This window comes from Solanum lycopersicum, chromosome 9 (assembly GCF_036512215.1).
Source record: "Solanum lycopersicum chromosome 9, SLM_r2.1".
NCBI classification, from domain to species: domain Eukaryota; kingdom Viridiplantae; phylum Streptophyta; class Magnoliopsida; order Solanales; family Solanaceae; genus Solanum; species Solanum lycopersicum.
Window position 1 is genome coordinate 14,294,628 of NC_090808.1, and position 12,248 is coordinate 14,306,875.

General features: G+C 31.6%; 1 protein-coding gene across 5 annotated transcripts; it reads right to left on the reverse strand.

The window, feature by feature from the left end:
- Positions 1 to 57: 57 nt before the first annotated feature.
- On the reverse strand, positions 58 to 7,566 carry LOC104645401 (uncharacterized). Of its 5 annotated transcripts, none has more exons than XM_069288927.1 (10): positions 4,868 to 7,566; positions 3,376 to 4,183; positions 2,754 to 3,236; positions 2,384 to 2,686; positions 2,059 to 2,163; positions 1,906 to 1,975; positions 1,551 to 1,770; positions 1,273 to 1,405; positions 464 to 1,044; positions 58 to 389 (listed from the first exon to the last, which is right to left on the reverse strand). In XM_069288927.1, the coding sequence occupies exons 3-10, from the start codon at positions 2,958 to 2,960 to the stop codon at positions 161 to 163; spliced, it is 1,848 nt and encodes a 615-aa protein (XP_069145028.1). In that variant the 5' UTR covers positions 2,961 to 3,236; positions 3,376 to 4,183; positions 4,868 to 7,566; the 3' UTR covers positions 58 to 160. The 5 variants fall into 5 exon arrangements, with proteins under 5 accessions (XP_069145028.1, XP_069145026.1, XP_069145027.1 ...); XM_069288925.1 differs by having other exon boundaries at positions 1,551 to 1,975; positions 4,868 to 6,202; positions 7,189 to 7,565; XM_069288926.1 differs by having other exon boundaries at positions 1,551 to 1,975; positions 3,376 to 3,573; positions 4,140 to 4,183; positions 4,868 to 7,565.
- Positions 7,567 to 12,248: the final 4,682 nt, after the last annotated feature.

The following is a 12,248-nucleotide window of genomic DNA, read 5'->3' on the forward strand; positions in this document are numbered from 1 at the left end:
TATATTTTCAATATAAACAAATTTGTTACGTAATGTGAAAAAAAATATTCATGGAAATTGACAAAACCAAAAAAATAACATTAAAAAGGATAAAAATAGTTGTTCAATAACATATAAAAATAATAAATATAACATTAAAACATTGTTTTATCATGAAATGCTACACTATGTGAACTAAATCTTCTTCTGCTGGTGGTGTGACTACGCCCCTGGATTTTGGTGGATCATCATTGTCGCTAACATATCCGCACTTAGCCTTCTCACTTCCATAACTCCACAGCAATGCTCCATATCTTTGACGCAGGTAATCAGGATTAAAATCAGCATAAGATATATTGATTTGGTCACTGATATACTCGGCAAATGCAGTAACATATAACCCACAGTCTCTACAAAAAATACAGAATAAATTAAAAACTTAATGATACATTAAAAAGGCAAATGAAAAATTCTTGATACTTACAGGCTATCGCTTTCCTGTGTAGGGATGTCTTGTGCAAATTCTATCATGAAAGGAACTTGAGGCTCCAGAAGTGAGCCATTATTGTTGTCTTTATATGCTTGACAATCAGCAAATTTTGTGCGTTCATTTTCTTCAAAAAATTCACTGTCAAGTAGGTATGAAGGAAGCATTTTAGACAACATCTTGATCTCATGAGGAATTGTTTGTTTCCTTGTGCTAATTGATGAGTCAAAAACCCTTATCAACCTGTTTTTCAACTCAACAACAGCCAACACCCAATGGAATTCTTGATCACAGTTAATTGGGATGTAGACCTCATATACAAGATGCCATGGTAAAGCAGCTGGTATTCCAAACCCTTTGATGATGTTAATATTTGACCTCTCATGTACAAATACAACTGAAGCGCGGTCAATATGTTCTTGTGTAGTAAGACTATCATCATCATCGTCCATGTAATATCTATCATAACAGTTTTTTACATGTGACATGAACAAACAGTGGGTTATTGTGTATCTGTATTGATCCATGCTGCAAAGTTTTGATTTTTTACGAAGGTAGTAAAAAATCACATCGATGTGCTATAAAAAAAATGAAAACAGAGTAAGAAATTATTTACATCTAAACAATATAAAAAAAGAAATATAATTATGTGAATATAGTATGATACTTTTGCAAATTAAATAGTATGATACTTATACAGAATGTATCATTGCTAATTAAATAGTATGATACTTATACAGAATGTATCATGATGTTATAATATAGTTATGACTGATACATATTTCATAAATAGTTTAATATTTTACCTCATCAGACCAACATTTGTTTGGCTGTGACATGGCATAAAACCAATTCTTGTTTATTGGAAAAGCAACAACAAAGTCCATCATCGTAAATCCAAAAGAAGATCTTGATCTGTATTTATCGTCCGATGGGTTCCTGCATATATGATACATAAGTTTTCAATGTATGTACATGATACATAACACTGACTTATTTACAGTTTTTATAACAAAGTATCATGAATTAGTTGTATATAAAATGATTACGCCTAACACTGAGAAAAAAAATGTATAAAACTTACTTATTGTTATGATTTTTTAGAAGCCCCCTCAACAACCAATTCATGTAATCCTCAATAAGTTTCTGCGAAACTTTATCTGCAATGCCACATCCTTCGAACGGGAAATGGAGTCGAGCCATATCCTTCAATTTCTCTTTTCCCTTCTCGCTTGACCCAAAAGAAGTACAATATGGAGATTGAATCCTTCTCGAAGACATTCTATTTCTATGCGCAGGAGTGACTGCATCAGTTTTAACAGCAATCTCCGTTATTGGAATATCAGTGGGTAATTGACTGTCGGTCAACAAATACTGGCTGCTAGTTATATTCTGTGGATCGTAAGAATATAATGGTCTAGCATTGGTAGCATCTTTACCCAAATCTTTGATAAGCGCATCTATTGCTGCTTGAGTTGATGGCGATATTGTTGTTGAAGTTGAAGAATCCTGTATAATATGATGTAATGATTTTTAGAATAAATTTGTGTGTAATGAAATTGTGTGTCATAAATCAAAATTGAAAAATGTACCGATGAATCCATTGTTGTTTTTTCGGGCAACACATGAGGGATGTTGTGATGAACATTGTCATCAACGGCTTGGTCCATGATATGTTCATTTAAATCTTGGTGCGACTGATGTGCGTCACCATCCGGCATATGCAATTTTGAAATAAAAACTGTTAATATAATTTGTGCTGATACGTAACATTGATTACAATCACATGATACATAGTATTGAGTAAATATGCATGATACATGACAGAATATAAAATGATAAAAAAAATGATCATGATACAAAGCATTGACTATATGTACATGATACACAACATACCCAATGTATCATAAACATTACCTTTGGATTATCACTGACTATTTGTTCACCCTCATTTACGGAAACACCAACACCATCCATATCTACATCCCCTGCATCGTCGATGATATGATGCTCACCATTTTTACCAGAAAAACCACCACCATCCTCAGCTACACCACCCATATCATCGAGATCAAATGGTATTTGCTGAGATGTTTGTTTGTCAGACTGAAATGTGCTTGTATCAGCCTGAAAATTGATGTTCTCTTTGCTAATAGATTGCATCAGCTGGGAGTGATTTGCTTTTATCAAAATAATCAGTTCCTCAAATTTCTTGTCAACCTAAAAATTGTAGATACATTTAGGATAAATAAAAGTTTGTTTAAAAATAACAAAATAATTTGCTTACGTAAGTTTTCAAATGTCCTTTCAACTCCTCAATATGAGGAATTATATTGTTGACATTCTGTAAATCTGCATATCCATGAACATCAGCAGCCGGGTTCTGAGAAACGTCTGGAACAGAACCATGTACATCAGCAGCCGATTTCGGTGACACTTGTGGAACAGAACCATGTACATCATCAGCATTCGAATGTTGAGGCAGACTTGACATGGAAACATGTACATCATCATCCGGTGTCGGAGACACATTTGATTGATCAGGCTGTTTCTGTTCTGACACCTTTTTTTTGAATAATCAATTTTTTTCTTGTTTTTGGCGGTGGTGGAGGAGATATATCAGACACTCTAGAATATGTCCTCAATAACTGTTAGGACGGTTTTGTGGAGAAATCATCTAAATCATCTTTCTCGTTTGGTTGTACTAATGGTATTGATGTAGAATGAGCATGTTCAACTTGAGCAATATCAAAAGTTTCAATTTCCTCTGCTGTTGGACAATGTTTGAACATGCATTTTAAATGTATCACAAACACATAAGGTAATTTAATTGTTAGATACAGTAATAATTCATAATGTATCACAAAGACATAAATAACGATATTCCATATATAAAAATAAAATCTTACCTCTTGGAAAATGGTAGACATAAGCATTTCAAACTTTGCCTTTTTAGACACAACTCTCCAATTGCATATTCTTGGAATGACATTGCGTTCTCTCATAGCTATTTCTGAATTTAAATTGGATGCACATTCGTATATCCAAACATTTAGTGCATATGGCATCCCATATAATCGGTACAACTTTTTACTAACGTCAAAATCCTGTCTAAGTGAACCAATTAGTTTGGAAAATGATAGCTGACCCCAAGGAAAATGTTGATATCTACCATCTTCAACCATTAGAAAGTCGACAATAGATATCGTTGTATTATCAAGAGTAGCTAATACAAATGTATGAATAAAGAACAGTATAGACATTTGGAGTGCATCCTGATTGCTCTCCCAATTACCCATCTTAAACCTTTGAACTAGTTGATGCTTTGTAACACTATTGACTGCACCAGGGAAATACTTTTTAAAAAGCATACAATTAGTTTGTTCTGGGTATTTGAAATCATTGGTATTTCCTCTGACCTTAAGTCCTGTTAATAATGCAAATTCATCTATACCAAATTTCAGGACACACCCGTTGGAATGTCTAATATGCAACACATTAGGGTTGCTTTGTTCCAATTCTAAAAGCAATAAGCACTTAGTTATTCAGCCCTGAAGATTTAGAAATGTCTAAAAAGGGTCCAAAATTTGTATCCTTAAACATTTGGATAACATTGTCCCCTACGTATTTTTCAAAGTCCTTTAGGAAATTGTTGTTAAAATTGATAGCAAACCTTATGGAATGTGTTGGTATCTTTTTAATCTTGTACTTCAGTGGCTGCAATTTGAAAATAAAACCGCAAATTAAAACGATATAAAAATATAACTACTAAATAAAACAACTAATAACTTACTGATACATGGTTTCAGTTTTCAGAATTTCATACTACATTAAAAACATGTGATACATGTCTATAACATGTATCAGTGAATTAAATAAAACATTATAACATGTGATACATGTCTAATACATGTATCATAAACAGCGACTAAGCAACATACACAAAGAATCTATATGTATCATCAACTATATCTGATGAAGCATTTATTAAACTTAGTGAATGATACATTATAACAAATTTCAAAACATGTATCAGTACATCAACTAAATAACTAATACCTTACTGATACATGATATCATTCAGGAATTCATACTACATGCAAAACATGTGATACATAGCTACTACATGTATCAGTACATTGACTAAACAATGTACACACATATTCTACATGTATCATCAAACACATTTTATACTTTACTATACTTATTGAATGATACATTATAATAATTTTCAAAAACTTAATGATACATATAAAATATTATGAAACACAACAAATTCACGTATCAGTTGACCATCTAAAACACTATACACCCTTTTTCAAATATATCAGCAAGCACACTTGATTCCTTAAAAATTTTACTAATTTAAACAACACCATTTTTAAGTACCAAAATACTAACCCGGGACAATGTAGGCCTAACAACAGTGTTTGCTGCTTCTTTTTCATTTTTTGTTGTATTTTTACAACCTTTGATGTTTCGTCATGGTCTTTGTTTGAATCCTTTTGAAGATTCCTATGATCATGCAAAGACTTTTTCCTATTTTCTTTCCAATTATCATCGTCGGAATCATATATCCTTCTATAAATTGACGGATCCATTACTATGATGTAATAGAACAATTAACAAAAACAAAAAAGAGAAGAATATATTAATTGATGATGGATTAACTATAAAAATGGTCTGGGTTCATACGATTCAAGATTAGGAAGAAATAGTCGAATATGAATTAAGAATAAAAAGAAGAAAATAAAAAAATATACTGGGTTGAGAAGATTCAAAATTAGGAAGAAATAGTCGAATGAAGACGAATAAGGAAAAAAAAAGTGAAAGTTGACGTTGGTAAGAACAAAACGGTAGAAGGCACTGGAAGTTATCCTGCTTCCTGATTTTTTGAATTTTGAAATTCAAAATTTCAAAATTTGTACTTTTATTTAAATTTAATTAAATTTAATAATTCAAAATTAAAAAGCTGATTAAAAGGTTGAGTGTTTAAATGGATAAAATTTAAAATTAAAAAACTGATTTAAGAGGTTGAGTGTTTTAATGGAGAAAAAATATGCATTAAAATTGGTAAATGTGTATTATAGGAGAGAGTGTGTAATGTATCTAAAAACTTACACTGAAATAAAAAAAATAGGAAATTATGTAATATTTAAAAAAAGTAGGGAAAATTGGAGAATATAAAAATTATAGTTGTGTATTTAAGTTATTTTTACAAAATATTTTTTATGAAAAATATTTTCCTTCGTACCAAACACACCCTAAGAGTTAATACAATAAACAAATTATAAGAAACGAGGAAATAAAATCAAACTTTTGGGCTTTTGTACCCAACCTGCCCTAAGTCTAGAAAATGGGCCAGCTGCAAATAATGGGTTTCAGCCCATTGACTTTCCTGGACCTGCTGCACAAAAAGATTTGAGTTTTGGGCCCATTTTTGCTATCAAACACTTGTGTCTATGTATACAACAAATATATACTGATGTATCTGGGCTGTATTTTAACCCATTTTCTTGTATATCGGACTGCATATCAAATATATACAGCCTATTTCAGCCGCTGAAACATGTTATTCGATTTCTTCCTGTATCTTGCTTTACCCGATCTGTATATCGATGTATAAAGAATTATACAGCCCACATTGGAGGCTTGTATTTCGACTCCAGCCTTGTACACCGATTTTTCAAGATTGACTGATACAATAAAAGGTAAAATTGAGCCTTATGGCTCATCCTGAAGATGCAAGAGAGAGATGCACCATGAACTCGGGAGGGATTCACATAAAAAAAAAATGATGATAAGAATTAGTATCCAATAATAATATCTCCCAATGACCAATAAAGGAGGATTAGCCGAACAACAAGTAATAAAATATAAAGGAATAGAAGTCATCAACAAAGCAAAGGGGCTAGCAGTGACCATGAGTTTGACAAATGCAAATGGAAAAAGAAGAATTAAAAGCAAGGCATAGTGATCAAACTGCTTATACTACTAAGCCTCATTTTTAGCAAATGGATAAGCAAATTAAAGGCACATAAGACCATAATCAAACAACGAGTTAATATGCCAAAAAATATAAGATAATCAACAAGTTAGTGAAAACATACTTGGCAACTGCAACATTAGATCACATTTAAGAACAAGTTAATATTAATTTCTTAGCACACGTTGGGCAACACACAAATCAGCCAAAAAGTATATCTCTAAACGATAATAATTTTAAGTAAAATCAACCCCATTTAAATGAAGAAACTAATAACACAACATAGGCAAAAATTTTGAAGGGATAATGATATACTCATTTATCATTCTTGAAAAAGAAATAACAAACAGTAAAGGAAACGGGGAAGCAGAGAAATCATGACAAACATGAGGGATGATTTGAATATAATTTGCAAGGAGAAAGGGAAAAAACATCATATAGATCAGAGATGTATTTTGGAGACTAGCCAGTTGACTAAACTTTTCCTTATGCATAAATGAGCTAATGGAAAATCATTTCGACTGACATCAAAAACAAAGAAAACAAAAACTTTGATCCGAAACACAACATGTTGAACAGTAGGATAATCACCGAAATTTAAGAGCAGGGTTTGAGATTTCAGGTTCATTTCGAAGGAAAGTTAATAAAACTTTGATGCTAAGAGTCAGTGAAAACTTATACATACACATGAGTATTAAACAACATTCAAACAAGTGAGGGATAGCCTTAAAATTACCATAGCGGAGCAGCGAAGCTAGGCATGAAAATAGCAGAATTAGAAACGACAACAGAAATGTTATACAACACAGATACGACATATCAACTATGCCCACAATTTAATAACCAAAAACAGTATCTAAAATACCCAACCACCAACTCTGTTCTTTCTATAACTCTACTTTTCTGCCCCCAAAATTAAAGAAAGAAAGAGGAATTTGGGGTTGGTTTCCGTTCAGATTTTTTAAAGGAAGAGTTTGAATTTTCTTTGCTCCATTTCGAGACCAACAGTAAAAGAGAAAAGGGGAAAAAACAAATGGCAATGGTACTGTTGGCACCCCTTTTTTTGGAATTTCTAGGCAAACAAGTACAGGGGTGGGCCAGTTTCCGGGTTTCACAGTGTTCTTCGCTATTATTGCGTGAAGAAGACGAGGGAGGGTAGGGTAGGGTCGGGTCATAGAAATATGGGTTGCGCGTTTGGGCTGAATTTTGGAGGAAGATGGTGGGCTGTAAATATTTGGCAAAATGAGTTGGGTTGGGTTGGCTTGAAGTGAATATGAAGGGAAAATGCGCTGCTGATTTTATCAGTAAATGGGCCAAAAATTTGGTCTTAAAAGAGAGTTTAAGAGGAATGAAATGACCTATTGAATTTCACTTATAGCCAATTAAAATTAAAAACTTAGTCGAATTGATTAAATTATTAAATGAGATGAATTTATCTTAATAAAATAAAATAATTAACTCAATTATAAACTATTAACTCAAAAACATAAACTATTGAATATTTAATTAAGCAAAATCTTTTGAGATGATTTTCGAATATTCATGAAATATATTAATATATATAACTATGTAGAACATACATATTATTTCAAATTATGAAAAAAATATGAAACTATAAATAAGTTGCAAATTATATTTATTTATTTTAATTTTTTTTATAAAACTAATTATTTTAAATTTTTTGAAATTGAAGAAACATAATTATTATATTATATTGTGGAGGATCAAAATTGGGTGTCTACATTATTCTATAGCTACAAATCTTCTATTCAGTCCCTCTAAATCTACCTTGCTATCCGTCCAAATCAGCTATTCTATCACAATATTTATTCTTTTAATTCTACAAAAAATGTATATGAGCATGCTAATTTATATTACTATATAATTACTTAATATATACAAGCATTTAGTTGTCCATTATGCTCACATCCCCGCTCAAATTGATGTTGGTGGATCAAGAAGCATCAATTTGCCTACTAGAATCTAATGGAGTTGTCGTGCAATGGATTTTATACACGCAACAACTATTAGAAGATCATTGGACATATGTGGAAAAGTAATCTCCTTTATCCACAATTTCTTGTATATAATGACAATTCACTTCGATGTGTTTGGTTCACTCATGAAAAGTTGGATTAGTAGCAATCTGAATAACACTTATATTGTCAGCGTGAAGAGGAGTAGGATGATATTGAAAAAATTCAATCTCGGTAAGTAATCCACGAAGACATACAACCTCAGAGAAAACAATAGACATAGATCAATATTCAGCCTCTGTTGAAGATTTTGACGCATGTTCTTTCTTTTTACTCTTCCAAGATATCAATGACTCTCTTAGAAAAATATGCATCAATCAGAGACTAGACGACGAGTATAAGGACATTCCACCCAATAAGAATCACTAAAAGCATTAACAAGAATAGGATAAACAATTGGAAAAGAACATTCCACGAGTAGATATTCCTAAAAGATATCGAATGATGCGACGAACAACCACCAAGTGGAGATGACTGCAAACCTGCATAAATTGACTAACTTGTTGAACTGCAAAAGAGATATCAGACCGAGTAATGGTAATATAGTTCATACAAAAATCCAGGTTTGAACCTCTTAAAAGAAGATGATAAGTCCTTAAAAGTAGAAAGAAGAGGAGAAATAGAAGATGAATCTACAATAATAGGAAAGAAATATCGATTCTCAAAGAAAATAACATTTCTAGAAGTACAAAATTTGTGGGAACATGGATCATAGAAAAAATAAAATTAACCTTTTTGTGAAGTACTATAACCCATAAAAGCACATTTAGCAGACTGTACAGAAAGTTTATAGCGCTGGGAAGGAGCAAATGCACAAAACAAATACAACCAAATGTATGAAAATCACTATAATTAGAATTTTGGTGATAAAGACTAAAATATAGAGACTCATGGATTCAGCACTCAGATGACAATCTATTAATTAAATTAATAGAATTAGACAAAGCGTCCACCTAATTTTTTGATGGTACAGATGACTCAATCAATAAAGTACGAGTGACATTTAAAAGAAGACGAAATTTTCGTTCAACAACTCCATTTTGTTGTGGTTTATATATGCAAGAGTGTTATGAGACAATTCCTTTGTCAAGCAAGAATTTTTTGAATTCATAAGACATATATTCTCCACCAGAATAAGATCTTAATAATTTGATGCACGTAGAAAATTGAGTCTCAATGTAAACCAAAAATATCTTGAACGTGAAAAATACCTCAAAATTTGGATAGAAGAAAATACACCCATGTAAACCAACTATAATCATTTAGAAATGTCACAAAATATTTGAAATGAACATAAGATATAATTGGTGAAAATTTTCAAACATCACTATGAATGACATCAAAACACTTTGTTGCAAGACTACCAAAATTAGGAAAGGAAGAGTTTTACTTTTGACTAATTTACATGTAGAACAATCAATAGAAGTAACTGAAATTTGATTTTTATTTTCCAATAAGCGAGAATTTGATAAATGAGACAACATAATAGATTTGAATGTGCTAGACGCTTATGCAAAACCTCGCTCTTACAAGCAGTAGAAGTAGAAACAAAAAATATAACGGAAGAAATTGAAAAGTGTATAGGAAACAATCATCCAAATTTAGGCCCCTTCACGATTATCGTCCCCTACACCTGATCCCCGACGAGACAATCATTATGAGAAAAATTCACATCACAATTGCTATTTATCATTTGTCCAACTAAAATAAGACTAGTTGAGACTTTTGGTGAAATAAAAACATTTTGAAAGTTGGAGTAATGTCCCCAACCTTGGCAATGGGTAAATTACAACCATTGACAGTTTGTATTTGTGATGGACCTTGATACTTACGAACATTTTGTGGATCCTTGTTGAGTTGTTCATATGATTGGAAACACCTGAATCAACAATCCAAAAATTATATGCAACATCATTACCGTTTAATCCCAATGCTGAAAAGGCTGACACGATCATTTGTTATATCATTTCAATAATAAGTGAGTTATCATAAGTGGAACCATTTATCCCATCTTGATATAAATTGATCCTACAATTTTGAGGTTATGTGGGACACTCTTTGATAGTGAGTCCTTGTTGTTTACATTAACTACAAAACTTCTTGATATAATTTCTAGCAATAAGATCATATTCCTTGCAACTGTAGAATTGAGTTCTACTCATATCCATGCCCCTTTTATTTACCTTGAGCAGCAAATGCAACTGTGACATCACTTTATTTCTTAAAAGCATTTTGAATGAAAAGACGTTGCTCTTCACGAAGTAATTCCCTAAACCAAACATTCAAAGAGGGAGATCGATTACAATTCATCAAGTTAGAACGAATACTCTCAAAGTTGGAGCGTAATTTCATGAAAATTGGTCGCACTTGCTTTTCTCATGAACTGTATGAATCACTGATAGAGATTCAGCAGGTAATTTGGCATAGAAAACATATGTGAATTCAACCCATAAGTTTTGAAATCCAGAAAGACCTCCTTGAGAGTAATTAGCAATTTCATCCTGTAATTGAAAGTGTCTTGCACTATTATCTTTGTTGTAAACCATTTGTAAGTAATCTCACTATTATCTTATATGACCTAATATTAAGAAAAATAAGACAACCACTTGTCCCTAGAATCTATGTCATCACTCGATCATCTTTAATCTTCTATTCATCTAGCTTTATTGCATCAGTAGGAGCATGATCACTTTCATCTATATGTTCCAATAGTTCTTTGCCGGTGACAAACAACTGAAACTAAAACTAAAACTCCCAAGAGGAATATTTTTTCTAGTAAAACGAACAACGAAGGATATAAAGTGATGTGAATTCATGCTTTTGAATAGTTATGAAATCTACAAAGACTAAAAAAAACATCTAGAATGACCAAGAACAAAATTTCAGGTGATAGGATTGATTGTCGATGAACAATCAACCAAAAATCAAGATTCTCAAAATTATTTTAGAAGGAAGCATAGATGACTTTATGAAACTAGCCAAGAGAAGGCTCTAATACCTTGCCAATTTTATGCTAAATGTCTCTCAAAGTGAGAGAATCTTTCCATTATATAAAGAAAATAAAGACTACACAATTTTAAAGATAAGTCATTCCTATTCCTAAAGATCAACTATTCTATCTCTACAAATCTCCTATTTAATTCCTCTAAATTTTTCTTGCTATCCCTCCAAATAAGCTATTCTATCACAATGTTTATTCTTTTGAGAGTTATGGTTAGGAAAATCTTTTATGGGACACAAGTATTATGTTATTACTTGTGTGAATCTCCCATGTATTGTGAGTGAATTGGTTGAAGATACTTTTATGTATATTTTATACTCTCATATTTATATAGTGTGGATTGTTCATCTCTTTTGTGAAAGTAGGTCGATTGATTGAATTACGTTAAATTCTTGTCACTACAAGCAAAGTGTGAATTACATTAGAATTTTCCTGCGAATTATGTATGAAAATTCGCAAAAAAACGAATTTCTTGTGGATTTTCCTATAAAACAAAATTTGAAGGCAAAACCTTGCTAGGTAATTATTTCCCACGATTTTCAAAATCTCCAACTAATTTACTAAGGAATTTAAATTCCGCAGGCAAATTACTTGCTATTTTCTTACAAAAAATGCAAAAAATAAAATGAATTTTCTTACCAATTTATTCACAAGTAAAGCCGTAAGAAGATATTTAAATAAGTATCCTTAACGAATTAATTATTATCTCCTATCTGATTAATTTTAAAGCAAAATTTGATTAATTCAATTGACTATTTA

Excerpts from the sequence above, each read along its gene's own strand:
- LOC104645401 (XM_069288925.1), bottom strand. The coding sequence starts at position 2,960 with ATGTCAAGTCTGCCTCAACATTCGAATGCTGATGATGTACATGGTTCT. Across the intron at positions 2,687-2,753 it reads AAGGACATTTGAAAACTTAC|GTTGACAAGAAATTTGAGGA; the intron begins GTAAGCAAATTA and ends TACAATTTTTAG. Across the intron at positions 1,976-2,058 it reads AAACAACAATGGATTCATCG|GATTCTTCAACTTCAACAAC; the intron begins GTACATTTTTCA and ends CATATTATACAG.